This window comes from Pantherophis guttatus, chromosome 11 (assembly GCF_059756535.1).
Source record: "Pantherophis guttatus breed Tessera chromosome 11, ASM5975653v1, whole genome shotgun sequence".
Lineage (NCBI taxonomy): Eukaryota > Metazoa > Chordata > Lepidosauria > Squamata > Colubridae > Pantherophis > Pantherophis guttatus.
The window spans coordinates 7508147-7535004 of record NC_142073.1 but is presented as its reverse complement, the minus strand read 5'-3'; the positions used below and the strand labels follow the sequence as shown (position 1 = coordinate 7535004).

Sequence of the window (26858 nt, the reverse complement as noted above, 5' to 3'; positions counted from 1 at the left end):
AGATGTATATATATTTCTTTCAATTCATTCAACGAAGAGGAGCGCAAGAGATTGAGAATGGGTCTCACAGAAGAGGAAATAGCTCATTTATGCTATGGGCTTGGTTTTCCTCCCCCATGCTGCTATTTTCTATTAAGGAAATTGGCTTTTCTGCGTATTTGCTTTTGGATTTTCCATTAAACTTAAATTGCAAAAGACTGTTTTGGAAATGAATAACATGCAATTTCATGGGAGATCAAAACAGCCTCAGCAGCGGTGGCTCTTTCTAGATCATGCTTATTTATTTGAGGGGTCCTTGGTGCTCTCTGAGCTTGTTTGTTTTCTTGCAGATCTCTCTCTCCCCCCCTCCCTCTGGATTTTACGGTTGCCACTGATTGATATATAGTCAGGGGTGGGCTTCAGATCCTTTAGCCATGGGTTTGCTGCCCCGTTGCTAGGTGGGTGTGGCCTAGTCAGCCGCCTGCACCACGGTGGGGGGGGAGTTGTTTTTTGTCCTCCCCAGGCTCTGGAGGCTTTTTTCGACCCTCCAGGCGGGCGAAAACAGCTTCCCCTGGGATCCGGAAGTCCTCCGGAGGCCAGAAACAGGCCCGTTTCTGGACTTCCGGAACCTCTGGTAGGCCCATTTTTTGCCCTCCCAGACTCTCTGCACAGCCCCTGCACTTACTGGAATGATGAATGGGTCATGTGGAGACCCTTGGGAGGGGCTGGGTGGGAGGGGCAGGGCGGGTGTGGCCAGCCAGGGGTGGCATTTGGGGGTTTGTCAAACCCCAGCGATCCTTGGCTAGAGGATCGCCCGAACCCCCAGAAGCCCACCCCTGTATATACTCATAATAACATTCTTTTCTCAGAGGTTGAAGGACATCTTGCCCTGCACCTGGGAGACTGGAACTGGGAGGCATCTCCAGTTGGGATGGTGCTTGGATTGGACCATGTGATGGACATGTGGGTGCAGGGAGAAGGGACTTGAACTTTCCTTTGGGTGGGGAAAACCCGGAAGCTTTCAGATTCGGGTTTTCCCAGATGTGCCAATATGACATCTCTAATAAAAATTGAACTTTGAGGAAACTCAAGCCTCAGAGTTTTCTTTCGTTAGGGGTGTTACTTGGAACCCTGACAAACCTGTTGCCAAAGGGTCTGAATTTTGATCATTTGACCACGGGGATGCTGCAAAGGTTGTAACTGTGAAAAACGGTCATAGCTCACTTTTTTTCCCAGTGCCATTGTAACTTTGAATGGTCACTAAATGAGCTATTGTAAGTCGAGGACTACTTGTATGGTGGCTGTTATTATCTTTGATATGATGCCGTGGCTTAAAAAGTGTAACTCCAAATGGTATAGAACAGTGGTGAAATCCAATTTTTTTTAATACCGGTTCTGTGGGCGTGGCTTGGTGGGTGTGGTGTGGTGGGTGTGGTTTGGTTTGGTTTGGTAGGCGTGGCAGGGGAAGGATACTGCAAAATCTCCATTCCCACTCCACTCTGGGGCCAGCCAGAGGTGGTATTTGCCGGTTCTCCGAACTACTCAAATTTACCGCTACTGGTTCTCCGAACTACTTAAAATTTCCGCTATCGGTTCTCCAGAACCTGTCAGAACCTGCTGGATTTCACACCTGGTATAGAAATGTTATATGTTTGGAATCCTTGCTTAGAATAGTCTCTCTTCCTCTTTCGGGCATCTTTTGAATTTTAAGCAAATTAATCTCTTCTTAAAAATACGGCTTATTTCTAAAATTACATCTGCCCTTTTGCTGTCAAGGAGTTAGCACTTGGTGCGATGAAATTCTAATCAGATTAACTTATTTACATCTCTCATAAATAAACAAATGGATTTGATGTAGGCTTCATGCTTATTAGCATTCATGGCGTTTTCCAAGACCATCTGCTTTTGAGGAATCGCAAACAGCTCTCTGTGACAGGTTAATAGAAACCCCCCGCCCCCCAAAAAACAAGGATTAAAATATACATATATATTTAGGAATGCTACGTTTCCACCTTCACTTGCCTATAGTGAATCTCCTTTTTAAAGGAGGAAACAGAATATGTAAACATTACCGCAAGCTGCCCAAAATCCCTAGCAGATTTGGTAGTATGCAAATAGAATAATTAAAATAAAATCTCGTTTTAGTCTGATTTTGGTTTGTTCTGTAGCAAGAGTTACAATTCAGAGACTCCCTGGACACTTACTCAGGAGTGATGGCATTTAATTAAAGGTCAAGCATAAATGTATGAAAATATTTATGGGATTTATTTAGAAGGGGACAGATTAGTGTATGATGCTGCCGGTGTTTATTTTTAAATAAACAGGCACCATTCTTTTTAGGACAAATAACACTTTCAAGATCTTGATTAATCAACTCTTACACTTAATCTTAGCCAAAAGGCCAGGAAAAATCTACTTAATCAAATCCTCTCCCTCACTTTTAGAGATATTAGAAAACAGATGATGAGAATAATTGTGGCTGGGAAGATCAAAGTATGCAGATAATTCCCTGACATTTTAAAAACCAAAACCTCAGCTCAGTTTGTCTCAGTTTTGGTTACTGACCAAGATTTAGATGGGAAATTAATGTAGGGTTCACTTTATATTCTGATCAGCAGAAACAAAATGGGGGAGCAATTATGTTCCTTTTTAACAGAAACCAGATTCTGAAACTGGACTTTTAAGTTTTATTATTAGTAGTAATTTGAAAGTTAATCACACTAAATATGCAATAAGCTATTTTAACAAGGACATAAAATAAAAAGAGATAAAAAATGTTGATGATCCGATACAAAATAACGTTAGAATTAACACATAGAGCACCTGGTGTCATAAATTTAATAACAATGACATTTTGGAATTGCTAAAAACACATACTAATTCCTAATTTGGCCCTTAATTAAAAGCAAAAGTATTATTTCTCTCCACAAAGAAATTGCTCAAAATTAGATTCCCAGAAAGTTAAGAAAGTTTAATCATTGGTATTCATGTTTTAAAACATAGGCATGTTTCATCAAATAATAAACACTGTAATTTAAATATTACATGTATAGTTCAGATATTAATTGATAAAGTGCCTATAAAACATTTTAGCAATTTAACATTTAGAAAGTTAGAGTTTTCTTAAGGAGCAGAATAAAATGGCATTGTCATCCTAATAATTTCTACTGCATAAACAGACATTCTTGCATACACAGAAAATGCCTATAAATCAAATATTTGAGAGAAGGAAAAAGGAATCTCACCAAAATCAGCAAATACTGATTGTCCTACAACAACTGCATCCTTCGGTTTTTCCTTTATGTCTTGAGGTTTGGCAAAATCTCCATCCTGTCAATAAAAATATAACCCACATAATATAATAACCCACGGCGAACAGAAAAAACATGATGTTTTATGGAGTTTGGGTTTTTTATTTTTGTATACTTTCAATCATTTCATAAACTAGCTTAAAGATTTGGGAATTGAGAAACCATGGTTACAAATATCTTGGTTTAGCCTTAGCTTGCAAAAGCGTTCCATATGTGAATTAAAGATTTGGACAGAAATATTAATAGACAAGGTGGGCCCTAATGAAATCAGCTTTCATTGTTAACTACAGTATTGAATCAAATGGATTATTAAGGGGAAGAATCAATTTTAGTAATAATTGTGTCAACCAATAATTGCTTACACTAAAGGAAGAAAAAAAAATTGAATGAAATTAGCTTTCCAAAAATTATAGTAGTATTTTATGGTGACTGCTTACTCTTAGATTTACTGACCTAAATGGACAAAATTTGACAGGGAACAAAGAATGAATTCAATAAGGAAAGATGAAAAAGGGAAGATATACAGGTTTATTCTACCATGGGCACTCTCAGAGCCTTAAAAAAAGTATTCAGATTAGCTATTAGTCCTCCGTACTCCAGAACAGAACAGCAGTGAAAGACCTCTGGACTTCAATTCCCAGAATTCACCATACTGCCTGGGGAATTCTGGGACTTGAGATCCACAGGTCTTAAAATTGCGAAGGTTGGATATCCCTGCCCTAAACTTTCACTAAGACTTTAGCAGCCGGAAAGGAATCTGATATTTAACTATTTTTTCTCCATTTTTAAAGTAGAGGAAAAAAAAAATTGTCCCATTGGAACCAATATAAAGTATGGGTCCTACCACAAGAAGGAAGTACCAAATTAAGGAACTTTTTTTTTCTTCCCAAAACTACCCTGTTGACAAATCAAATGCCAGCAATCCTACATAGGACATCACTGTGGAAATCTTCTTCCAACACATACATATAAGGTCTACTGAGTGGCTTAATTGGCATCCATGCTAGATTGTTGCTCTTCGAGTGGCATTCAGAAGGTCAAAACCAGCACTGACAATGATCGGTAAGGTGCAGATTCGTTACTCCTGAATTCAGTACAACCAGCCCTGCCTTCATGAATACATCAGAATATATTATTCCCGACTTCACACGATGAGAGTCTCTTTACCTGATTCACCCATATCTCAAACTGAGCTTCTCCAGATTTGGACAACGTTGTCAGGAACAAATCTGTAAGATACAAGGGACATAAATCAACAAGGATCAATATATTCGGAACTCACGTTTTAAATGAGTATTCAATTCAACCAAGTAAAAGGTAAAGGTAAAGGTTTCCCTCGCACATATGTGTTAGTCGTTCCTGACTCTAGGGGGCAGTGCTCATCTCCGTTTCAAAGCTGAAGAGCCAGCGCTGTCCGAAGACGTCTCCGTGGTCATGTGGCCGGCATGACTAAACACCAAAGGCGCACGGAACGCTGTTAGCTTCCCACCAAAGGTGGTCCCTATTTTTCTACTTGCATTTTTTACGTGCTTTCGAACTGCTAGTTTGGCAGAAACTGGAACAAGTAACGGGAGCTCGCCCCGTTACGCGGCACTAGGGATTCAAACCGCTGAACTGCCGACCTTCTGATCGACAAGCTCAGCGTCTTAGCCACTGAGCCATCTACATGTACCAAGTACATGTAGCTTAATCCTAAAAGCTGTATTGATGACTCTTCCTCCCTCCATATCATCTCCAGAGCATTTGGGGTCAGCTGAGGGCCCCTGCTATTTCTCTCTCAAGTAGACCAGGCTTCTGAACTTAAGAGTGCATGGATGGAGATTGCTTGCCTTCATGTGCTTATAGACTTCACTTTTTGATTGCTGACTGATTGAATGTTTTTAAATATATTGAGTTTGCTGGAAACCATAGAAGAGGGATTGAGAAGCAGAAGGTTAGCTGCTGGTCCATTTCTTCTTTGACCCAGGACCAAGAGAGGGACAGTCTGTATCACCACTGGCGTTCTTCATGAGGCTTTGGCAAGATGCTAAGACTTCAAAAGGATCTTTGAAAGGCAACAAATCTGCTCCTTAACTTTCCTCATAGAAAAAAAAATAATGACCCATAATGGTTTATTTTTTTCCACCCCATTTCTATTTATTTTTAAAATGGAAGCTAGTTGAAAAGTAGCTTTATCATGGCATGTGATTTAAAAAACAAAACAAAACAAAACTATGAATATAAAATCTTTAAGTCTGTATTTGTTTTTCTTAGAACCAGCCAAGGATACAATAGTTGTGGCATTTAGTTACTGGGTAGGTGGGTGGAATTTAGAAAAGGCAAAGAAAAAAAAGAAGAAGAAGAAAGAAAGAAAAAAGAGAGCCAAACCACAAAGAACTAAGAAAAAAAAATATAATTTAAATGTCAAAGAGATTTACCAAGTTAGCAGTACAAATGGTACTTGAAAGAAAATATATCTTCCCTCTATTGTTAATCCCTTTCTTCTCTTTGATACATTTTTTCAGAACTAGCATCCTAAGAAATTATAGGACACATCAGGTAAGTACTTTAAAATGAGGACGAAACCAGAACAAAGGCATGAAATGAAACATGTTCTCGGATTCACATCTAGTCAAAAGATGATATAGGTTACAGGTAGTTTTTTGTTGGATAGACAGAACGACAGTCACATGGTAACTCGAGTTATGACCCCAACAACTTATAACCAGAATTCTGGGCTCAATTCTACCTGTATGGATGTCTTTTAGCAGACAGATATTATATTAGTTTTGATTGACATGTTATAAAGATCATGTGATGACCCGGGGCGTGGCATGAAGGCAACACAGCTAGAGAACTGGTATGAGTCCCTTTATTGGCACCACCTTTGCCTCCAACATCCAGTTTACTCTCTGGCCTGGAGAAAAGCTCTCCCACAAACCTGCAGCAGCTTCTGGCTGCAGATACTCCAGTCCAAATGCTGTAAGCAGAATGATTACAATCAATCACTCCAGCAGGGCAAGATAATGAGTCCCAGAAGCGAAGAATAATTCCAGCAAGACAAGATAAGCACCCAGTAGCATGGCACTAATTCAAACAGTCAGAAGGAATGCCAAGAATGCAGGCCACAACTCTCAACACTAATGAATTCAGCATTTGTTCCTGACAAATGCCCCTCCCAACTGCCTCTCCTTTAAACTCCATCCCCAGGTGTGCCTTGTGAAGGGAATTGGGGCCCTTTCCTTCCTTGTAAGCCAAGCAACCAACGTTGCTCTCTACTGCATTCGTCCCTGTGCGTCCTAGGATGAGAAGGATGGGGTGGGCCTTTGTCTTCATCTGAACCCCCTCTCCCTTATTCTACCTCTTCCCTGCTCTGCCCAGCCTGACTTTACCCTTCCCCAGTTTCCTCCACAGCCAATGGAGAGACTCTCCCGCTCTCTGTCAGCTGTTCGTCTTCCGTCTCAGATTCAGACTCCAACGGTGGGGCATGACAAATCAATGAAGACTTTTCTTTTGGGATTTTCACCATTAAGTCATTTTTCTGAGGCCTGACAACCATCGTTTGAAACCAAAGATCTCCCAGTTAGACCCGAGCTATGAATAACTCTACTACACTTGAGTGAGCTCTTGAAGTTTATACTTATGTTCGGTGGTGTATAAGCTAAACATTACTGTAAGCAAACCAATTAATTCCCGATTTGCATCCTCACAGAAAACAAAACCTTACTGAGAAAGAACGATACAAACGTAATCGTGTAGCACAACATTAGCACCCACACACTTTTCAAATTGCATTTTCCAAAGTTCTTGAAATATAATTGCATGCTGGTAGAGCTTTTTGTTACTTAATATTATCCTTCTGATTCATTACTTAGACGTACTGGGTTTTTTAAAAAGGTGTTTTTCAAAACAATATTTTCAAGGCAGGAATATTAATCATTAATAGACTCCCCCTCCCTCTGCTTTTCTGTTAGGTGTTTTTCTTCCATCACCTTCAAATGTATTTGTGGAGTTGCATCAGATTGGGAAATGATGCACTGGGATGAAGCAAATAGATAAAAATGATGATTTCCATCTTCATTGGCCATGGTGCTGCTGCCAGTCAACCAAGAGTCACTGTACCACTGAATGCCTTTTTTAGTGGGCACCTTTGAGTCGGTCTTGACTTCGGGCAACTACAAATCCACGTAATTTCCTTAGCAATATTGTCAGAAGTGGTTTCATGTTGCCTTTCTTCCTAAGGCGGAGAAAAAGGGGCTGTTCTACAGACATCCAGTGTGAAAGGCAAAACTCAAAGCTCCCATTTTAAACAGTAGATCAAGCTGGTTCTCTCTCAAATGCCCCATTGTGTCCCACCAGTGGCCAGCAGAGCTGGTGGCAGATTCTGACAGTGAGGAGGTTGAGGAGGAACATGGGCTAGTCCTGGAGTCTGGGGAGGGCTCTGATGAGGGCTCTGCGTTGGAGGCAGAAATGGGGCCAGGGCTGTCCGACAATTATCAGCTACCTTCGGAGTCGGAGATAAGTGAGGCTGAAGAACAGCTGGAGCCTGTTCCCGATGTGCACATACGCAGAGCTGCCAGGAGAAGGAACAAGGGCCGACTCGGGAGTAAAGGCACAGGTGGACGGTGAATGGTCCCTCCCATAGGGAATAAAGGGGAGCGAAAGGGGAGTGGAGTTTGCAGGAGACAATGAGTTAATTTCACTAGTGTGAAGATCTGTTCGTGACTCTCAGAGACTCTTTGCCAAGCCTTTTCTTGTACAGCATTGCGTTTGGAAGATATCGGCCTGGCAGCTCTCCAAGCCTGATAAGGTCTGTGGTTGTAAATTCACCCTTGAAAGACTGTTTGCTGGGACTTTGCTGGATGTGAATGAAAGGAATTCACATTAGCTTAATAAAAAGGGGTTTTGTCGGGACAAGGAGTCTGCTTCATGCTATTGTGAAGAACAGTATGTTGGTCAGAACATGCCCAAGAAAACAAAACTGCATTTACCTGTCATAAAAATCCCTCTCTATTTTGGGACCATTATGGCAATGGCAACCCATCCAAATAAGGAAGAACTTGGCTACTCCAAAAATATGGAAATGTATGGAACTGGTTTCAATTCTAGTTGATTTTCCTTGTTTATGGACATTCTCCATCATCCAGGTCATGGTTGTCCCAAAGGTGCTTTTCAAAAGGATTTTTTTGTGTTTTTTACTCCCTTGAAAACATTTCACTTCTCATCCAAGAAGCTTTTTCGGTACAGTTGTCTTTTGAAAAGCACCGTTGATTTTAATTGTATGTGAACCCTAAGAATAAATTGGACCTTGAATTAATAAGTCATGGATAAAGGAAAGATATGTAAAAATTGAGAATAATCACTTTTCTCATTAGAGGTACCTAAGAACACTACTGTTAAGGCCTCAGATGGCATTTTGGGCAAGTTTCAAGAATAATGCCAACTGTGACTGATGTATTTTCCAAAATAATTGGAAGGCTATTACAATTTGAAGACAAAGGCATATAGGACAGTTTGTAAAATTAAATCTAATGAAATCATAATCATTAAAAAAAAAAGGAACCTTAAGAGTTGAATACTATTACAAAATAAGTCAACCTTCACTAGTGCAGAAATTAGTGAAATATATTAAAACCTACCAGTGAAACCAAAGTCGATTACTAGTAAAAGCTTAAAAGGAATCCAGGAATCCAAGAATATCAAAAATATTCCTAATGGCACCATCGAAATCACGGCAGAAAATTCCATAATTAGGTTGAAATTGGGTTACCCAAGAGAAGGAATGGATGTAGAACAGAAATTTAGAATAATTTAAAAAGTCACACGGATCTGGCCACAAAGTGCTCCTAATTAACCACTTGTTCTATACAATTATGAATTTGCAGTCTCATACTTTGTCTTTTTAGACGACCCTGTAATAAATAGGAAAGTAGGAGCTGGCTTGTAAATGGCTAATCCAGGGTTATCAAACTCAATTTTATTGAGGGCTGCGTCAAGAGTTGTGTTTGGCCTCGGGGGGGGGGCGGGCAGGGGGAACGTGGCCAGGTTAGGCGTGGCCAGCTCAACGTCACTTGTGTTGGGAGCACCTGTGGTGGCCTGAGGGCTCTGTCAACGAAAATGGAGCAGCCCTCCCGAGCTCCGTTTTCGCTGGCAGAGGGTTGCAGAAGGCCGTTTCAGCCAAAAACGGAGCTGGGGTGGGGGGGGCATGCATGGCCCTCCTAAGCTCCATTTTCACTGGCAGAGGCACTGCAGGCTGGTCCTTCGCTGTTTCCAGAGCGGCCCTGCAGGCCAGATGTAAGCACCCTGCCAGCCGGATCCAACCCACGGACCTCGAGTTTGACACCCTTGGGCTAAACCAGTGGTTCCCAACCTTCTTTTGGCCATGCCCCACCTAAGCATCTCTAAAATCCCGGTGCCTGGCCCCCGCCCCCCTCTGGTGACATATAATTCTTACTTTACTCAAAAAGTGAACTCTCCTCACGTGGAGGAAGCCTAAAAGGCCATTAACTTGGTTTAAACAAGGTTCCAATTGCCCACATTAAAAATCAAATTGCCCCACCCCCGTGGGGCATGGGCCCCAGTTGGGAACCGCTGGGTTAGACAGTAGTTATATTGCATGCTATGACATGTAGGCCTGGTTGCATCTTAATATCGTCTATGCTTATGTTTCTCTAACAAATCTGTCTCTTTAGTGGAATAAAGACATTATCATTCATGGTCCAAAAGAAAGAAGCTGAAGAAGAAAGGAATGCATGGAGGCGGCAATTTGCAGTACAAAGGGAAACACAATTGCTGTGTTTTTCTCTAAATGATTATCCCTCATATGCCTTTTCGCAGAATGGACTACAGATATTCTCCTGAATAAAGAACCAAAGTACCTGGATAGCCTCCCCTCCCTTCCCTGCACAATGCCTACATGGATTGTGGCTTAAGACATGAAACATAGATACCTTGCTTGCATCTAGGTCAATTGCTGTGGGGTAAAACCTTTCGCAGTCAGCCACTCGGTTTCTTTCTCCAACACGTCCCTTTCATTTATTTCAACAGAAGGTATCAATTGTGACAGTTGTGTGCTTATTTTCCATCATTACAAGCCATTTAGCCTAAGTCACTGAACTTTGAGATGCATACATTGCATTTCCAGATGCATTTTCTATGCTCAGGGAAACTTGGCAATTTAACTGGAAGTTTGAAAATTTTCTTTTTCTTTCTTTCTTTCTTTCTTTCTTTCTTTCTTTCTTTCTTTCTTTCTTCCTCCCTTCCTTCCTTCCTTCTCTCTTTCTTTCTTTCCTTCCTTCCTTTCCTTTCCTTCCTTCCTTTTTCTTCTTTTTAAAAAGGAGCTGACTTAATTTTTTACAAAATTCCCCTCTCTTTCGTCTGGGACATTTGGATTTTAGACAGCACCTGGATGCCCAGTGTAGCACTGCAACATACTCTTTGGTCTGCAAAGTTTCTTGCCTCATTTTTTTTTTTAACAGATTGCTTTAATTTAATTTAAATTTTTCAGAGGCTATCGCAGCTGAAAATGAAGCTCGTGAGGGCCGCATGTGGCCCTCCTGGGCTCCGTTTTCGCTGGCAGAGGGTTACAGGAGGCCATCGCAGCTGGAAACAGAGCTCGGGAGCCCGTTTTCACTGGCAGAGCACTTGGGCCACCATATGTGCCCAACACGAGTGACCACTGCCCATTCTCACCCTGGCCATGCCCCCCCCAAGGTCAAACACAACCCTGATGCGGCCCTCAATGAAACCGAGTTTTGACATCCCTGCTCTACTCTCTCTATCTCAATTTATGATGGGCTTCTCTGAAGCTTCATTGTTTCCCTGGTGCCCCCAATGTGCCACTTTTTTTTTTTCCATCCCCTCAAAGCTTAAGGAACCCTCTGAGTATGCCTTGTGTTGTTTTAGTTCTACAAGGATTGGCAATCGGTGGGGTGTGTGTGTGTGTGTGGATCTGCTAAGAGACTGCAGTAATGTAATTGCCACTTTGCTTCTTTGACTAAAGACAGGGTAATCACAAAATTAAGTTATGTCAACGTAAGGGGGGGAAAAATGCAGCAAAACCGAAGAGAATGAAGTTCTGAACACAAATACAGCTTGACAATAAAGGCAACCCCCACTCTCTCACACTTACAAAGGAATTTTTAGTCCATGGGTTGAGTAAACAACACAAGTGATGTTGAGAGAATACACTCGGTATTCCAAAACTCTGAACACAAACCACTTCCTTATAAACCAGGGGTCTCCAAACTTGGCAATTTTAAGACTTGTGGACTTCAAGTCCCAGCTTTGCTGGCTGAGGAATTCTGGGAGTTGAAGTCCACAAGTCTTAAAGTTGCCAAGTTTGGAGACCCCTGTTATAAACCTTATGTTCAGAATATTACACAGGAGGACGTACAAATAGAAAAGAGAGAAGAATATTTACAGGAGGGAGAGTCCCTACTAGTAGGAGAGGAGGAGGGAGAAAGGCTAAATAAGGAAATTACAATTGAAGAACTAAGAGTGGCAATTTCAAAACTTAAAAATAACAAAACACCAGGCCCGGATGGTCTCCCAGGAGAAATTTACAAAAAAATTGATGAAATAATAACACCAAAACTACTGGAGATATGTAATGAGGCTCTATTGGAAGCAAAAATACCAGATTCATGGAGGGAAGAAGTCTATTAGTTTAAACTGTGAGTACATCATATTCAAGAATATGTGGCAGCTCCCAATTATTAAGAAAAGATTGGCATTTTTTTAATCTCAACATCCATATATAACACCTTGGTGAATGTCTTTAGCAACACATACCTATAAATCTGTTTTTGTTAAAAAAAACAAAACCCACACATTTGAATTCCTTGGGCTGGAAACAGTAGGTAAACCATGCTCTCCAAGGGGGGCAGATTAGATCAATATTACTTGACATTAATCAAAGATGAAGAAGCATTAGAGTTGAAGGCATTTTTTTTCTTTTCTTTTTTTAAGAAAAACTGTGTCAATAATGATAAGCATGTACATACTAGGGAGTGTTATTTGCATGGATTATTGGGATGGGCTTTCTCAAGTCAATATTTTCCTTCAGGCAAAAGTGGAATTTGCCTGGAGATCTGATTGGCTCCAATTCTTTTTTTTTGGGGGGGGGGGGTGGGGAGGAGGAGGAGGAAGAAATGAGAAGGAAAAAGAGGAGGAGGAGGAGAATGAAAAGATGAAGGAGGAGAAAGAGAAGTGAAAAAAGGAGGAGGAGGAAAATAAGGAGGAGGAAGAGATGAAGGAAAAGGAAGAGGAGACGGAGAAGGAAAAGGAAGAGAAGGGGAGGAGGAAGAAATGGGAAGGAAAAAGGAGAAAGAGGAGGAGGAGAAGGAAAAGATGAAGGAGGAGAAAGAGAAGTGAAAGGAAGAGGAAGAGGAAAAGAAGGAGGAGAAGGAAAAGGAAAAGGAAGAGAAGGGAAGGAGGAGGAAGAAGAGAAGAAAAAAGAGAAAGAGGAGGAAGAGGAGAATGAAAATATGAAGGAGAAAGAGAAGTGAAAGGAGGAGGAGGAGGAAAAGAAAGGAGGAGGAGATGAAGCAAAAGGAGGAGGAGAAGGAAAAGGAAGAGAAGGGGAGGAGGAGGAGGAAGAAATGAGAAGGAAAAAGAGAAAGAGGAGGAAGAGGAGAATGAAAAGATGAAGGAGAAAGAAGTGAAAGGAGGAGGAGGAGGAGGAGGAGGAGGAGGAAGAGATGAAGAAAAAGGAGGAAGGGATGAAGCAAAAGGAGGAGGAGAAGGAGAAGGAAAAGGAAGAGAAGGAAGCAACAGCAGAAGAAAAATCTGATATTTTCAAGGAGCTTTCAGGGTTGGATTGAAATTGTGCCTCCCCCCATCCCTCTCCTGCCCCCCCCCTCCCCATGCAAGGGAAGCATTTGCATTTGAATGTTCCTCAGGGCTTGGATGTATTTCTTTATGGAATTTATGTTTTAATCCTGTTACTGCATTAAACCCTGTAAGCCGCTCAGAGATGGTTCTCATCAGAGCAGCATGTAAACCAGATGGATGGATAAATGACTCTAAAGGGATAAGGCTCCCTTAAGATACCTGTGCTATCAATATTGTTAACAACAATTTCATTTTGAAATGTTCATTGAAGGGATTCTCAACTAACTTAAATAGCATTACTGTATACACAGTGCCTTAGACAAAAAACACGGGGAAATAGCTAGATAGATAGATAGACAGACAGACGGATGGATGGACGGACGGACGGACGGACGGATGGATGGATGGACGGACAGACAGACAGACAGACACAGACAGACAGATGATGGCTGGATGAAATATAAATGATAGGTGACAGACAGATAGACAGACAGACAGATGATGGATGGATAGATGATAGATAAATGATAGGTGACAGACAGATAGACAGAGAGAGAGAGACAGATGATGGATGGATGATAGATAAATGATAGGTGACAGATAGATAGATGATAGATAGATAGATAGATAGATAGATAGATAGATAGATAGATAGATAGAGGATGGATGATGGATGGATAATAGATGATAGGTGACAGACAGACAGATACGATATTGGCTGGCTGATAGGTGACAGACAGATGGGCAAATGGACAGATAATGGAAAAGAGGTAACATAGGATAATGAACTACAAAAAATGATAGAAATGTCAAACAAAGAAAAAATATTCTATGGCTTCAGGAATATATTTTAAGACAAATATTAGATCCAATATTGTCCAGTATTGCCAAATCTAGGCCATATACTGTATTGGGAATAGATGTATCATAGAAAAAGATAAGGCTCAGATTGAAGAAAGTTACTTCTAAGTGTCTCAACATGTTCATTTTCTTAACAACAGATGTTCTTATTCCCAAAAATACATTACATGAATAATTTTTATTAGATAACCAATACAATTCCAAAACAGATTGGAAGGACTACAGAAACAGCTCTTTAGATCTCAGCTAAGTAAATATACCAGTCAGGAAAGTGGGTGGTAAAACAGCAGTTTGAAATATATTAAGGAAACCTTCCCCCCCCCTCCGGGAACTTGGCATAAAAATGTTGCGAGTAAAAATGATTCCCCTCACCTCCCTTTTTCCATACATACTTTAAATCTGTTTTAATAATGTCGCTATCAAAAACAGTTCAGCTGCTTTTATTATTTTGGGCCCATTTGCAAAAGAAAGAAAGAAAACATTCTCTCTATGCAGGACAACCTGGCATTTGCTCCCCCCTTCCCAGATTTGCCTTTGATCTTTCAAACAATTTCTTTCCTCTAATTCCACTTTTCTTATTCACCCCCCCAAGCCATTTCAGTCATTGTATTTATCTCTCTGCCATAATCTGACCCATTATAATCAATAGAATCGTATTGATTCATTGCTTGTGATATCACCGAGTAGACGAGCCGGGTTGCGTGTTTTTTACACGCTGAAGAAAAAAAAAAATCAGGATTAAAAAACGTGAAATGTACAAGAGAGGTAAGACAGCCAAAACTAAATCAAAGGAGAGATTCAAACAGACTCAGAACAAAAAAGCGAGGGGAGAAAAAACAAAATAAAAACCAAGACAGGTTTTTTTTTTAAAAGCTGGAAGATGAAAGAACCTGGGAGAATCACACTCTTAATAATCATAATCACCACCAAGATGGGAAAAGGTGAAGGGAAATCAACAAGACACGAGGAGCCTACAGAGGGGGATAATGCAAGAACTCTTGTGATCAATCGGACGAGATCTGTGATCTCCCTTCGTTTTCCACTAATCAAAAGAAAAATCCCCGATATCATGGAGCAAAGTGCAAAAGCCGGCAATGTTTTTGAGATTAAAAATGCCTTCAGAAAGAGAGAGAGAGAGAGAGAGGTGCCTGAGTGGAGATGCAGAATTTAACGCCTGCAGTGAAATTAAATGGAATAACATGCAGTCGTAGATACTCGTGTCAATTGGAATCAACAAACTGCCTCTCCTTTTTTATTTTATTTTTTATTCCCTTTTGACGATGTTGTTATGAATCTTGACACGTTGTATTGTTTCGATGCAACAACGTTGGCGCGGTGTTAAAAAATTATTAACAATTCCGCTGTTTGGATCAACTCGGGGTATTGGAAATCGGGGGGGGAAAAAAGGTAGATTCTGTCCATTTTTAATTATAATTTAGGATATCGATATGACAAGCGTAAAATCGTTTCTGCCCACCGTTTTGAAAGTTGATGCTTAAAAAAAAAAGGGGGGGGCGATGTTATTTGAGGCAAGAGAATCGCGATGTAACTGCAACAGGAGGCCAAAGAATTAAATTAACCCCTAAACCAGGCCCATGTGAGAGAAACCCAAATTCCATTGCACATGCGCGTGTGCCTCCTGCAGGCCAACTGATTTTTGGGATGCGCAGGGGGCGGGGCGCATGTGGGAGACGTGCGCGCATGCGCAGAGGTTGTGTGCGCATATGCGGGGAGGGAAGGAGTCACGCGCGCATGTGCAGAGGGGAGCACAGGGGTGGTGGTGGTGCAGCGCCTCCCTATGACCCATTTTTGGGCCCAGGAGGCTCCCAGAAGGCTCCATGCAGCCCATTTTGGATGCCAGTTCAGTGCAGGGCCCGTACGGAGCCTGGGGAGGGTGAAAAACAGGCGTCCTGGAAATTCAGAAACGGGTGTGTTTCTGGCATCCGGAGAGCCTCTGGAGCCCAGGGGAGGCTGTTTTCGCCCTCCTGGAAGCTTAAGGAAAACCTCCGGAGGCTGGGGAGAGCAAAAAACGTGCCACCTGGATGTTTGGGAAGTCTGGAAATGGGCCCATTTCCGGCCTCCGGAGCCTGGGAAAGGCTGTTTTCGCCCTCCCAGAGGCTCAAGGAAAACCTCCGGAACCTGGGAGGGGCTAAAATGCTCCCCCATCATGGTGCAAAAGGCCGACTAGGCCACGCCCATGCCTGCCCAGCAACCGGGCAGAGAACTGGTTGCTAAAATTTTTGAATCCCACCCGTGTGCATGTGCAGGGTGGGGTGGGGGAGGGGGGGTCGCATGTGCATGTGTGAGGCGCGCACACTGCATTATGGGCAGTCATGTCCAGGTAGGTAGACTTCAGCTCCCAGGTGACGGTGAAATTCTGAGATTTGAAGTCCATATGCCTTGAGGTTGTGGTGTTTAGGAACCATTAATAAAGACTGATGAACGTCTACTTTGAATTGAGCTCAACTTTCCATGACTTTAAGGCAGGACAATATAGGAGGTTTTTTTGCCATTGCCTTCTTCTGAGATTTAAAAAACAACACCACACAAAACCCTTTCTAGCCTACAGTGTTGATAAATTCTGAGCAATCTCCCATTCAAGCACTAATCAGATCCGAGGTTCTTTTACTTTTTCAAGATCAAAGATGAGCAAAATATTCTGAACTGGTAACAGATTGTTTTGACCTTGCTGGCAAGCACTCCTCCCTAAAAACGTTTTGCGTGCCTCCTATTAATATTCGCTGCCGTTTTGCGTCTACATCACGGGGAAAACTTTTTAAAAGTTTCAAGGAGACTTACCTGCTGTGAAGTCCTGATTCATATCGATGAATGCGTGGGAATGAGGCTTCAACATTGCATGTTCTGCATCCGGCATTTGGTGCCATGTTAAATTCCTGAGAAGTAACATTTTGAAAATTAACAGCTGATGTGCATTTGGTGAGGTTCTTCACATACATAGTTATAAGACCAATGCTTTTTTTAAAAAAGTTTAAATTAAGCAAGTAAGAGACACTGTGCATTATATTGTTGTTGCTGGTATCCTTAAGATTTATATTGACTTGTTTCCCTATGACTATCATTAAGTGTTGTACCTTATGATTCTTGATGAATGTATCTTTTCTTTTATGTACAATGAGAGCATATGCACCGAAGACAGATTCCTTGTGTGTCCAATCACACTTGGCCAATAAAGAATCCTATTCTATTCATTATAAAATGAACTAGCTTGTACGACTAAGATGAAATGAGTTGGGTTAAAATCTGGGAGTCTGACTTTACTGCATTTTCTTTTGCTATTAATTAAAAAACAAACAGAATGCTAATTATTTGATTGGCATTGTGCTGTACCAGAAAGAACCTCAGTAGGTACCCTCATAGAGGCTAAGCCAAATTTGGCTGTACAAAATGCAACATTAGTCCCTCACTCTGATTAGAATAATGAAATACACATTGTCTGTCTGGCCAGAGGACATGATTAAAATAGTTCACCAATTGCCACAGAAATGACAATAAACAAAAAGTTTTGATCTTCTTTTACATGAGAGCCAAAAATATTTGCTATCAATACCATTTGAAGATGATATATTGTGGCTTTACTCCCAAGTCGACCCTGCTTTCTTAGTTGTGCTTGTCTTCTGGCAGCTCTGTGTATGCACACGCTGGGAACAGGCTCCAGCTGTTCCTCTGCCTCACTGCTGTCTAGCTCCCTCTCTGCCTCCAACACAGAGCCCTCGTCCAAGCTTTCCCCAGTTCCCCCAGGACTGGCCCATATTCCTCCCCAACTGTTCTGTCCCCGTCCCCCCCCACATACACAAACAGCCAGCCGGGGGTTAAAGAATTACTTGGCACACACAGGGTTCGTTATCAGGAACTTGGCAGCAATACGATAACCGTCTGCCAAGTGCTTTATTTCAAGAAAAGGGAGTGTTCCTCCACTGGGTAATCACAAACAAATACACACAGTTTCCAAAACAGTCCAGTTCAAACAGAAGCCTTCAGCAGATTTAGGCGTTGTACAAAGCGACTAGCCAGAAGTTAGCTTTGTCCGTCACAGATTCTAAATGGCCACCACACTCTCTTATATAGCCTGTGGGGTGTGGTCCAGTGACTCAGTTTAATCCCTGGCACGCCTCCTCATCTGCTGCAAACATTTATCTCGCCTTCGTTGGCGTGGATCCAGGAACGACGTATCACAGTCATCGCTATCATCGGAGACACCTGGCTCCTGGCCAATCTCCTCTCCCTCGGCAGACACCTGAGGCATAGCCAGAGAGGAGGGGCCTGGAGAGGGAGGCCTGGCCGGCTCCTCTCCTTCATGTTCGGAGCCTTCTTCCTCCGATAAGATGGGCTCAGGGGTCAGAGCCACAACACCAACCTCCTCACTGTCCGACTCTGCTGCCAGCTCCGCTGGCCACCGTCGAGCCACAACACGAATTACCTTGAACGCCTGTTTTCTGTAAAGAACAAAAGCCGTCTCTTGTTGTTTTTATTTTATTTTATCTAATTGAGAGACTGTCCGTCTCACTCATGGCAAGCGACTCTGGGCGATCAGTTGTCAAGGCAATCAGGCTGGTTGGATTAAACGTCAATTTCAATCGATAGGTTTGTTTATTTTTTTAACTGGATTGGATTGCAACGTAAAAATTAGGAATCCAATTCAGGCTTCCGTCCTTGCGATTCTCAATTCCAGTCATCGAGCTACACGGAGAAGCACATTTGGGGGCTTGGCAAAACTTGCTCTCAGTAATTTTAATGGCACTCTCTCTGGATTGGGATAGGATGAACCTTTGGTGCATCAACCAATAACCTTGCCCTGGCAATTCTGCCTTAAATAGTTTCTGGGAGGTAGAGGTATAACTTTGGAGTAGAAGGTCAAAGTAGCTGGAGCCCTTCTCTCTGACACTTGTGATACATAATCCAATTGCACATTTCTTGATTTTGCAATGCTATTTTGAGCTCAGAACACTTTCTGAAATCTTAGAACAGCTGTTTCAAGTTAGAAGCAGGGCGTCGTGCGCTTGAAAGGTTTCAAATTTGAATCAATTTACCCATTGCCAAATAATGGGGGTTAGAATTTTTCTTTCGGTTCAGTTTTTGCATATGTCGAATTTGCCCCTTCGCTGGCATGTTTTCAAAGATCTTCCCATCTTCTAAAAAAATTAGTACAGGTACTCTGTCAGCTTTGGAAGCCATATTAGGCCGGAAGCGCCAATGCTGCCCCCTTCTCGTGTGTGGGAAAGTAGGAGGGGGGATTAAGGAGAGGGGTTGTTAGTAGACATAATAGCATCCTTCCTGTCGGTCAAGGTCAGGGCGATCCAGCATCTGGAGAAGAAGTGGTCAGGGGGCTGGATTGAGATGGAACGGAGGTTGATTGGAGCATGTGATCGACTGGGGGGGAAAGAGGATGGTTTTGGGAGCTTTGACTTACTGAAGGAAAACCCGGGCTTTTCAGATTCGGGTTTTCCCAGATGTGCCAGTTTGCCTATTCTAGTAAAGAGAACTATGGAAAGATGTTTGCTTCCATGTCTTTACTTGGAGTTGGGGGTTTTCTGGAACGCTGACACAGTCCTTGACATACAACTGTTCATTGAGTAACTGTTTGAAGTTACAACGGCCCTGAAAAAAGGGACTTATGACCATTTTTCACACTTATGGCCGTTGCAGCATCCCCATGGCCACATGATCAAAATTCAGACATAGTGCACAGTTGCAGAGTCCCGGGGTGACGTGATTCCCCTTTGCGACCTTCGGAGAAGCAAAGTCAATCGGGAAACCAGATTCACTGAACCACCGTGTGACTCGCTTAATAACCGCAGCGATTCACTTAACGGTGGCAAGAAAGGTCGTAAAATGGGACAAAATTCACTTAACGTATGTTTCACTTAGCAACAGAAATTTTGGGCTCAATTGTGGTCGTAAGTTGAGAACCACCTGTACGGAGAATTCCACTGGCAAACAACTCTGTAATAATTTACTTTTGAAGGGGTAACTGGAAATAGGATGAACTGCATATAGATACAAGGAGACCCAATGAAAGTCTTCAAAGAATAATTAAAATTGTGTTAGTAAGACAACTTACAATAACAAACAAGGGAAAAATTATGAATAAACCAAGTCATTTGCCTCAAAGTTTTTTTCTTTTTCTTTTTAAGCTGATGATTAAAATACATTTAATTGAAATTGCTATGCTGGCTAAACCTCTGACCAGTTCATTCAATGATTAAGTATTCTTTAAGAAGATTTGGCTTAAGATGCTTATTCCCTTGAGTCTCGCTTTTCAACTAAGTCTCCTCTGTTGATTAAGACATCAATGGAATTTGATTTCTGTACCTGAGCTATTTGAAAGTTGATTTAAATTTAGAGAAAAGCTAGTGCCATCGGCTCAGGCGATTAAAAATGTTTTGCTCGCACATTTTGTTCCATCGCGGGGAAAAAAGAAGAAGAAGAAGAAGAAGAAAAAAAAGAAATACAGATACTTCACAGTATTGCTAGCTGTTTTGCAAAATATACCAGCCAGGTAGTTTGTGGCTCAACACCTTAAGGGAAATTGGATTTTGTCTCACCACGTGCATGACTGTTAAAACGTATTTCATTTGTTAGGAAGAGAACTAAGAATAGGGAGGTGTTTTTTGTTTTTTCTTAACGGTTCCAAACGGTGCTAAAATCTTCTAACAAAAATTCATGCAAGGTTGTAATTGCTGTGGTATAACCCCAGAGCAATTTGCAGGCTTTGTTCTGTAAAGTCACAGATTTTATGGAGTGATTTCGGTAAGACAGAAAATTACCTTAATGGTCCACTGATACCACCCCCCTCTGAAAAGTAGGCCCAACCATACTTACACCACACAACGTGATTTCTAAAACAAAACCGCTGCTTTTTACGCTACTCATTTTTCCTGTCAAAGAAAATGCCACAAAACAGATTTGTGGGACAAAATCCAACCTATACCGATGTTGTAAATGACCACACACAGAGAGGTTGAGGAAATATATGGTAACTTTATTGCCTTACATAGTGACATTATATAGTTTGTTACTTTCAAGTTACAGCGTATTTGGCAGCATATCATTGGCTCACAGAATCTTCCAGGTAACTTAAATCATAGGTTAATCATTACTGCTTTGCTTAAGCACTTATAATATTTAGCTATAATTAAAATCTAACACACATCCCACTTCCTCTCCTCCTGTTCCTCTTATTTACAGAGTTAGGGTCTTATCTTCTAATGCCATTTCCTGGCGCCTGTGCAAGTAACCTTCCTTATCTGAGGTTTGCCATCCAAGATAGGAAAATTCCTGCACATATGCAGACTGCAGACTCCTACATACCAACTATCAGAATTTGTGTCTTCCAAATACCAGTCAGTCTTAATTTACTTCCTCGTTTACCTAAATGAGTGAATCTTTCCCCCCCTTTTTTTCTATTTAACGAAAGTTAAGGATACCAAACATGTTGCTTAATTAAAAGAGTTAGGTGCCTGGGGGGAAGGAATGGGACGGGACACAAGTTAGAAAATTGCTGGGCTGTTTCTATGGAAACAGGAGAATAATCTGATTGACTTCTCTAAGTGTGATGATGTGCTTGTCTTGACAGAACTGCTAAAAAACCCCACGGGGGGTGGGGGGGGAGTGCAAAACACTTCACAATAAACCATTTTACTTTTGAGGTTGGTGAGCTCTCGTATTGATTATCTGTAAAAGTGCAACCCCTTGGCTGAAGATGGCAGTTCTCTGGGTGGGTATAAATAAATTAACTGCACGCGTGCATAAAAAAAAAGGACATGATACACGGTTTCCTCCCTCCACATTTGCATCCCTCCACATTTCTAATACTGAGAAAGCTGCGCAGTTAGTAATTTTAAAAACATTTAGCCGATTTAAAATTAACCGAGAAACAGGGTTTTTTTTTGTTTTTTGCTCAAGTGATTTTTTTTTAATGCAACTGTGACTAGCAAATGTAGTATCAAGAGGCTTTCTTCCCCTCCTTTCGTTACAGGTTAAGAAAGAATGAAATCTTCAAAGAAACAGGGAGTCCTTGACCTACAGCGGTTTGTTCAAAGTCACAACGGGCACTGAAAGAAGTGACTTATAACCACTTACGACCACTGCAGCATTCCCATGGTCACATGATCAAAGTTTGGGGGCTTGGCAACCAGCGTCTATTTACGATGGTTAAAAAGTCCTGGGGGGGACTGCCAGTTGTCAGAAGTGGTGTAGGTTTTCCTACTTGGGCAGAGGGTTGGACTAGATGACCTACAAGGTCCCTTCCAACTCTGTAAATCTAATCTAATCTGATGACCAGATGGCAAAAGGGATATGACTTATTTATTAACTGCTTTGCTTAGCAACAGAATTTGTAGTCCCAAATGTGGTTTTAAATCGAGGACTATGCGTAAAATGAACCATAGCTAACAACTGCCTTGCAACAATTCATTTTTTTAAAGGTATGGTACACTACTAATGTATATAGCCAAAGTTCGGTTCCGTAAAAATACACAACTCACAGTGAGAGGTGTTACAGAAATATTGTACTGGTATTCCTCAAGATACAACTATAATTTGAACCCAAAATTTCTGTTGCTCGGCAAGACAGTTGTTAAGTGAGCTTTGACCATTTTAAGTGAAATCTGGCTTCCCCATTGACTTTGCTTGACAGAAGGTTGCAAAAAGGGATCCTTTTGCGTGACCCCGGGACCCTTCAACCGTCATAAATATGAGCCAGTTGCCAAAGGTCTGAATTTTGATCATGTGACCGTGGGGATGCTGCAACAGTTGTAAGTGTAAAAAACGGTCATAAGTCACTTTTTTCAGTGCCATTTGTAACTCCGAATGGCCACTAAACAAACAGTTGTAAGTCAAGGACTTGCAGCAAACTCTTCGGATACAACAATAATGAAGAAATTAGCTTACCTGCCAATTAGTATTTCTGGCCTTTTTGATTCACTGGTAACTCCAAAGATGTCAGGAATTAAATCACCATTGAAACTTCAGCAGCAACAGCAAAACAATAAGAACAAAAAGTGGGATATTCAAGTTACACAACCAATTTTACCCAATCGCTTTTATTTTTTAAAATAAAATCAGATATAAATGGTATCAATCTATAATTTCACTCTTTAAAAAAATCTCACAATAGGCATATACTTAAAGATAAAAGTAAAGGTTCTCCTCGCATGTATATGCTAGTCGTTCCCGACTCTAGGGGGCGGTGCTCATCTCTGTTTCAAACGGAAGAGCCAGCGCTGTCCAAAGACGTCTCCGTGGTCATGTGGCCGGCATGACTCAACGCCAAAGGCGCACGGAACGCTGTTCCCTTCCCACCAAAGGTGGTCCCTGTTTTTCTACTTGCATTTTTTACCTGCTTTCGAACTGCTAGGTTGGCAGAAGCTGGGACAAGTAACGGAGATCACCCCCGTTACGCGGTACTATGGATTCGAACTGCCGACCTTTTGATTGACAAGCTCAGCACCTTAGCCACTGAGCCACCACATCCCTTTTCAACCTATAATTTTCAACCTATAATTTCACTCTTTAAAAAAATCTCACAATGAGCATATACTTACTCCATGATTAATGGTTCATCAGAAAATGTCTTATTTGCTACAAATTTACGATTTATATCTGGGGAGGGAAAAAAACAAAAAGAAAAAAAAAGGGTCACATTTGTTACATGTTTCACATGTAACATTATATACATTCAATTGGGTCTTTGTTTTATTTCTTAGGATTCTTTGTATCTAGTACAGTTTGAAATTAATCCTATTCCTATTCCTAAAGAGTATGGAGCTATCCATCGGGGGGGGGGGGGGAGATGAAGAAATTTAAGGAACTGAAGATAGATCTGTCTATTTATAGTAATAATATTTAAAGTAATTAACTGGCCAGACTATAAGAACCAATATGCTTTACTGTGGTGAAGTGTTTATGCTTTTGATAAATCAAAATGAAGGTATAGTACACGTTTTATGGCTACAATATGGCCTTCCACTATTAAATAGGCTTTTGTGCCCAGGGAGAGTCAAGGACTAAACATTGACTTAGCCCTGATGATGTTACTTAGTTGGGTAATGAAACGTTTGCAAGCAAACAAGCTAGCTCAGAGAGCATCAAGGACCGATCACTCAAGGACTAAACTTTTATGTGTAAACTGAATTTAAGTACATTCACCTAAGAATAGGGATATTTATAGTTGCTTTGTAGAAGAACTCAATGAATATTTTCTGGACATCATCCCTGCAATATAGCCTACCTAAAGTTTGATTATTTCCCCAGAAAATCCAGACGGATAGGTCAGCATTGGGCTGTTCTCGTGGACGAGTCGTCAAAAGGACATCCATTTGTGAATCACCGTCGTAATCACCAGGAACTACACTGGTTATCACAACATCCCTAAAATTAAGGGAACAAAAGTTTAAGTGCCGAATATACTACATCTATCGAAAGAAATGCCACTTAGATATGCTGCCTTGCGTATAATTGTTCTAGTTCAGGGTAAAATCTTGACAAAATAATCTTCAGCACTGTGCCTTCATAAATTTTGTAGCTCTGATGGCTTAAATGATTTCACATTTCAAAACTAGTTCGGAGAATATACATTTTCATCCTCCAAAAGCAATCTTTGAAGATTAAATTTTATCATTGTCTTAGCCCTTCTAAAAATGGCCATATCCCCTCTGCCCCATTTGTATACTGTTTCACATCAGAAAGCACAATGAACAAGCTGAAAATAATCTATATATATATATAAATGGCTCTCTCTCTCTCTCTCTGTGTGTGTGTGTGTGTGTGTGTATGTGTATGTGTATGTTCCAGCATAACTCTGGAATGCCTTGAGCAATTTCAACCAAACTTGGTACAGATGACTTACTCTCTGGAAAAAAATACTCTGGAGGTAAGACAACCCTAACACCCCTCGGTGTGTGTGTGTGTGTGTGTGTGTGTGTGTGTGTGTGTTCCAGCATAACTCTGGAACACCTGGACTGCTGAAATGAAAAGGAATGAATTATATCTATAGTGTCAAATCACAGTACTTTTGACAGTGATATTTTGGATTCAAGTTCTTTTAAGATACAGCCTGTTGTGCCTTAAAATGGCTTCTACTGTACAGCATAGTGGAGTTGCCAAGGTAACCGCTTCACAGTACTCCACAAAAGGGCTCCCTCTGGTAAGGGGGATTGGTTCTAAAAAAAAAAAAAGACACCACCCTAGGCCCTCAGCTTCAAGCAAAGAGGATAAGTTGTCAAGGGAGGTGCCTGCTAATGCAGATAATCACCTCAAAAGCAGGATTGGGATAAATAAATACCCGGGCAAGGGTATTATTGAAAGGTACATTCTCCTCAAAAAAAGGGGGTTTAGTTAACATTCTGTAGTGCTGTGCTTCATTATGAATGTAAAACATCACTACCAGTTAGATAAATCATGAATTATTACTGTAATCATCTCTGAGGCTGCAGAAAAATCCCCATACGAGGATTACAAAACAGATCTTTGAGACCTGAGTATTATAGCAAGATCCATTTAACATCCTGATATATAGAATAAACAGCACACAAAAATCTATTGGAAACAATTCCGGTAGTTCTGCATTTACCTTAATAGTAATTTGACTTTCGGCTTAAAGTAGGGCTCATTTTGGTCCGCAAGGAAGATATTTAATTCGCTCTCTGTAAAGGGAGGAGGAAATACATCCTTTTAAACAGCAACAACCAATGTCAATCTTTTAACTTTCTGCCTTCGTGACTGCTTTTTCAACCCACCTCATTTTACCTCCTGATCTAAGGAAATAAGAAGCACATACCGTGTTTCCCCCAGGTTTTGGGGGCATATATGGGTCAGCCCAGGGGTGAAATGCTTCCGGTTTGGACCGGATCGCCCAATCCAGTAGCGATGGAGGCGGGTGATTCGAATAACCAGTAGCAAAAATCCCTGTCCCCCACCCCCATGCCCAGCTGAGCCACACAATCATCAGAGGCTTTTTTTTACTTTTAAAAGCATTTTTCTACAACCTCTTCGGCCGAAAAAATACTTTTAAAAGTAAAAAAAAAAGCCTCTGATGATTGTGCGGCTCAGCTGGATCATCGAAGGCTTTTAAAAGAAAAAAAACCCTTTTTTTCTTTTAAATGCCTCTGACGATCCAAGCTGAGTTGCCTGATCGTCAGAGGCATTTAAAAGAAAAAAAGCCTCTGCCGATCAGGCAACTCAGCTGGGATCGTCAGAGCCTTTTGAAAGCATTTTTTTTACAACCTCTTCGAAGAGGTTGGAGAAAAAATGGTTTTAAAAGTAAAAAAAAAAAAAAAGGCCACGCCCACCATCACATTACCCCCACCACCACCAAGCCACACCCACAGAACCGGTAGTAACAAATTTTAGATTTCACCACTGGGTCAGCCCCACTAAGTACACCTGACCAAAAACTCAACTCCACAGGAAGGCTAAAATGACAGAATACAGAATAATGGAATCGGAAGGGACCTTGTAGGTCATCTAGTCCAACCTACTGCTCAAGCAGGAGACCCTATGCCAGTGATGGAGAACCTTTTCGGCACCAAGTGCCCAAACCAGAACACACGTGGATGTGCGTGCATTGGCGCGCGCCAGAGTACCGGAGCGCCAGAAACCCAAAGACCAGCTGTGTGGTCTTTGGTGCATGCCTAGGTTTTGGCTGTTTTTTGGGCCATTTTCAGACCGTTTTCAGACTGTTTTGGGGGCTGTTTTTGGGACGTTTTTTGGGATGTTTTCAGGACATTTTCCGGCACTCTGGTGCCCGTGAAGACCAGCTGGCCGGTGCACATGTGCGTGTCGGAAACCAGAAGAACAGCTGGTGACTGCGTGCATGCCCACGGAGAGGGCTCTGCGTGCCACCTCTGCACGTGTGCCACAGGTTCGCCATCACGG

At 41.5% G+C, this 26858-nt stretch overlaps 1 protein-coding gene across 1 annotated transcript in view; it reads right to left on the bottom strand.

Annotated features, from left to right (window-relative positions):
* The window catches only part of ITFG1 (integrin alpha FG-GAP repeat containing 1), a 97684-nt gene that overhangs the window by 67042 nt on the left and 3784 nt on the right, over positions 1-26858 (bottom strand). The window contains exons 2-8 of the mRNA XM_034426452.3: positions 25555-25627; positions 24214-24353; positions 23528-23585; positions 22875-22949; positions 16764-16858; positions 4458-4519; positions 3225-3309 (exon numbers count right to left, since the gene is read on the bottom strand). Of these exons, the coding sequence (XP_034282343.2) occupies positions 3225-3309; positions 4458-4519; positions 16764-16858; positions 22875-22949; positions 23528-23585; positions 24214-24353; positions 25555-25627 (588 nt within the window). The remainder of the gene's footprint in view (positions 1-3224; positions 3310-4457; positions 4520-16763; positions 16859-22874; positions 22950-23527; positions 23586-24213; positions 24354-25554; positions 25628-26858) is intronic.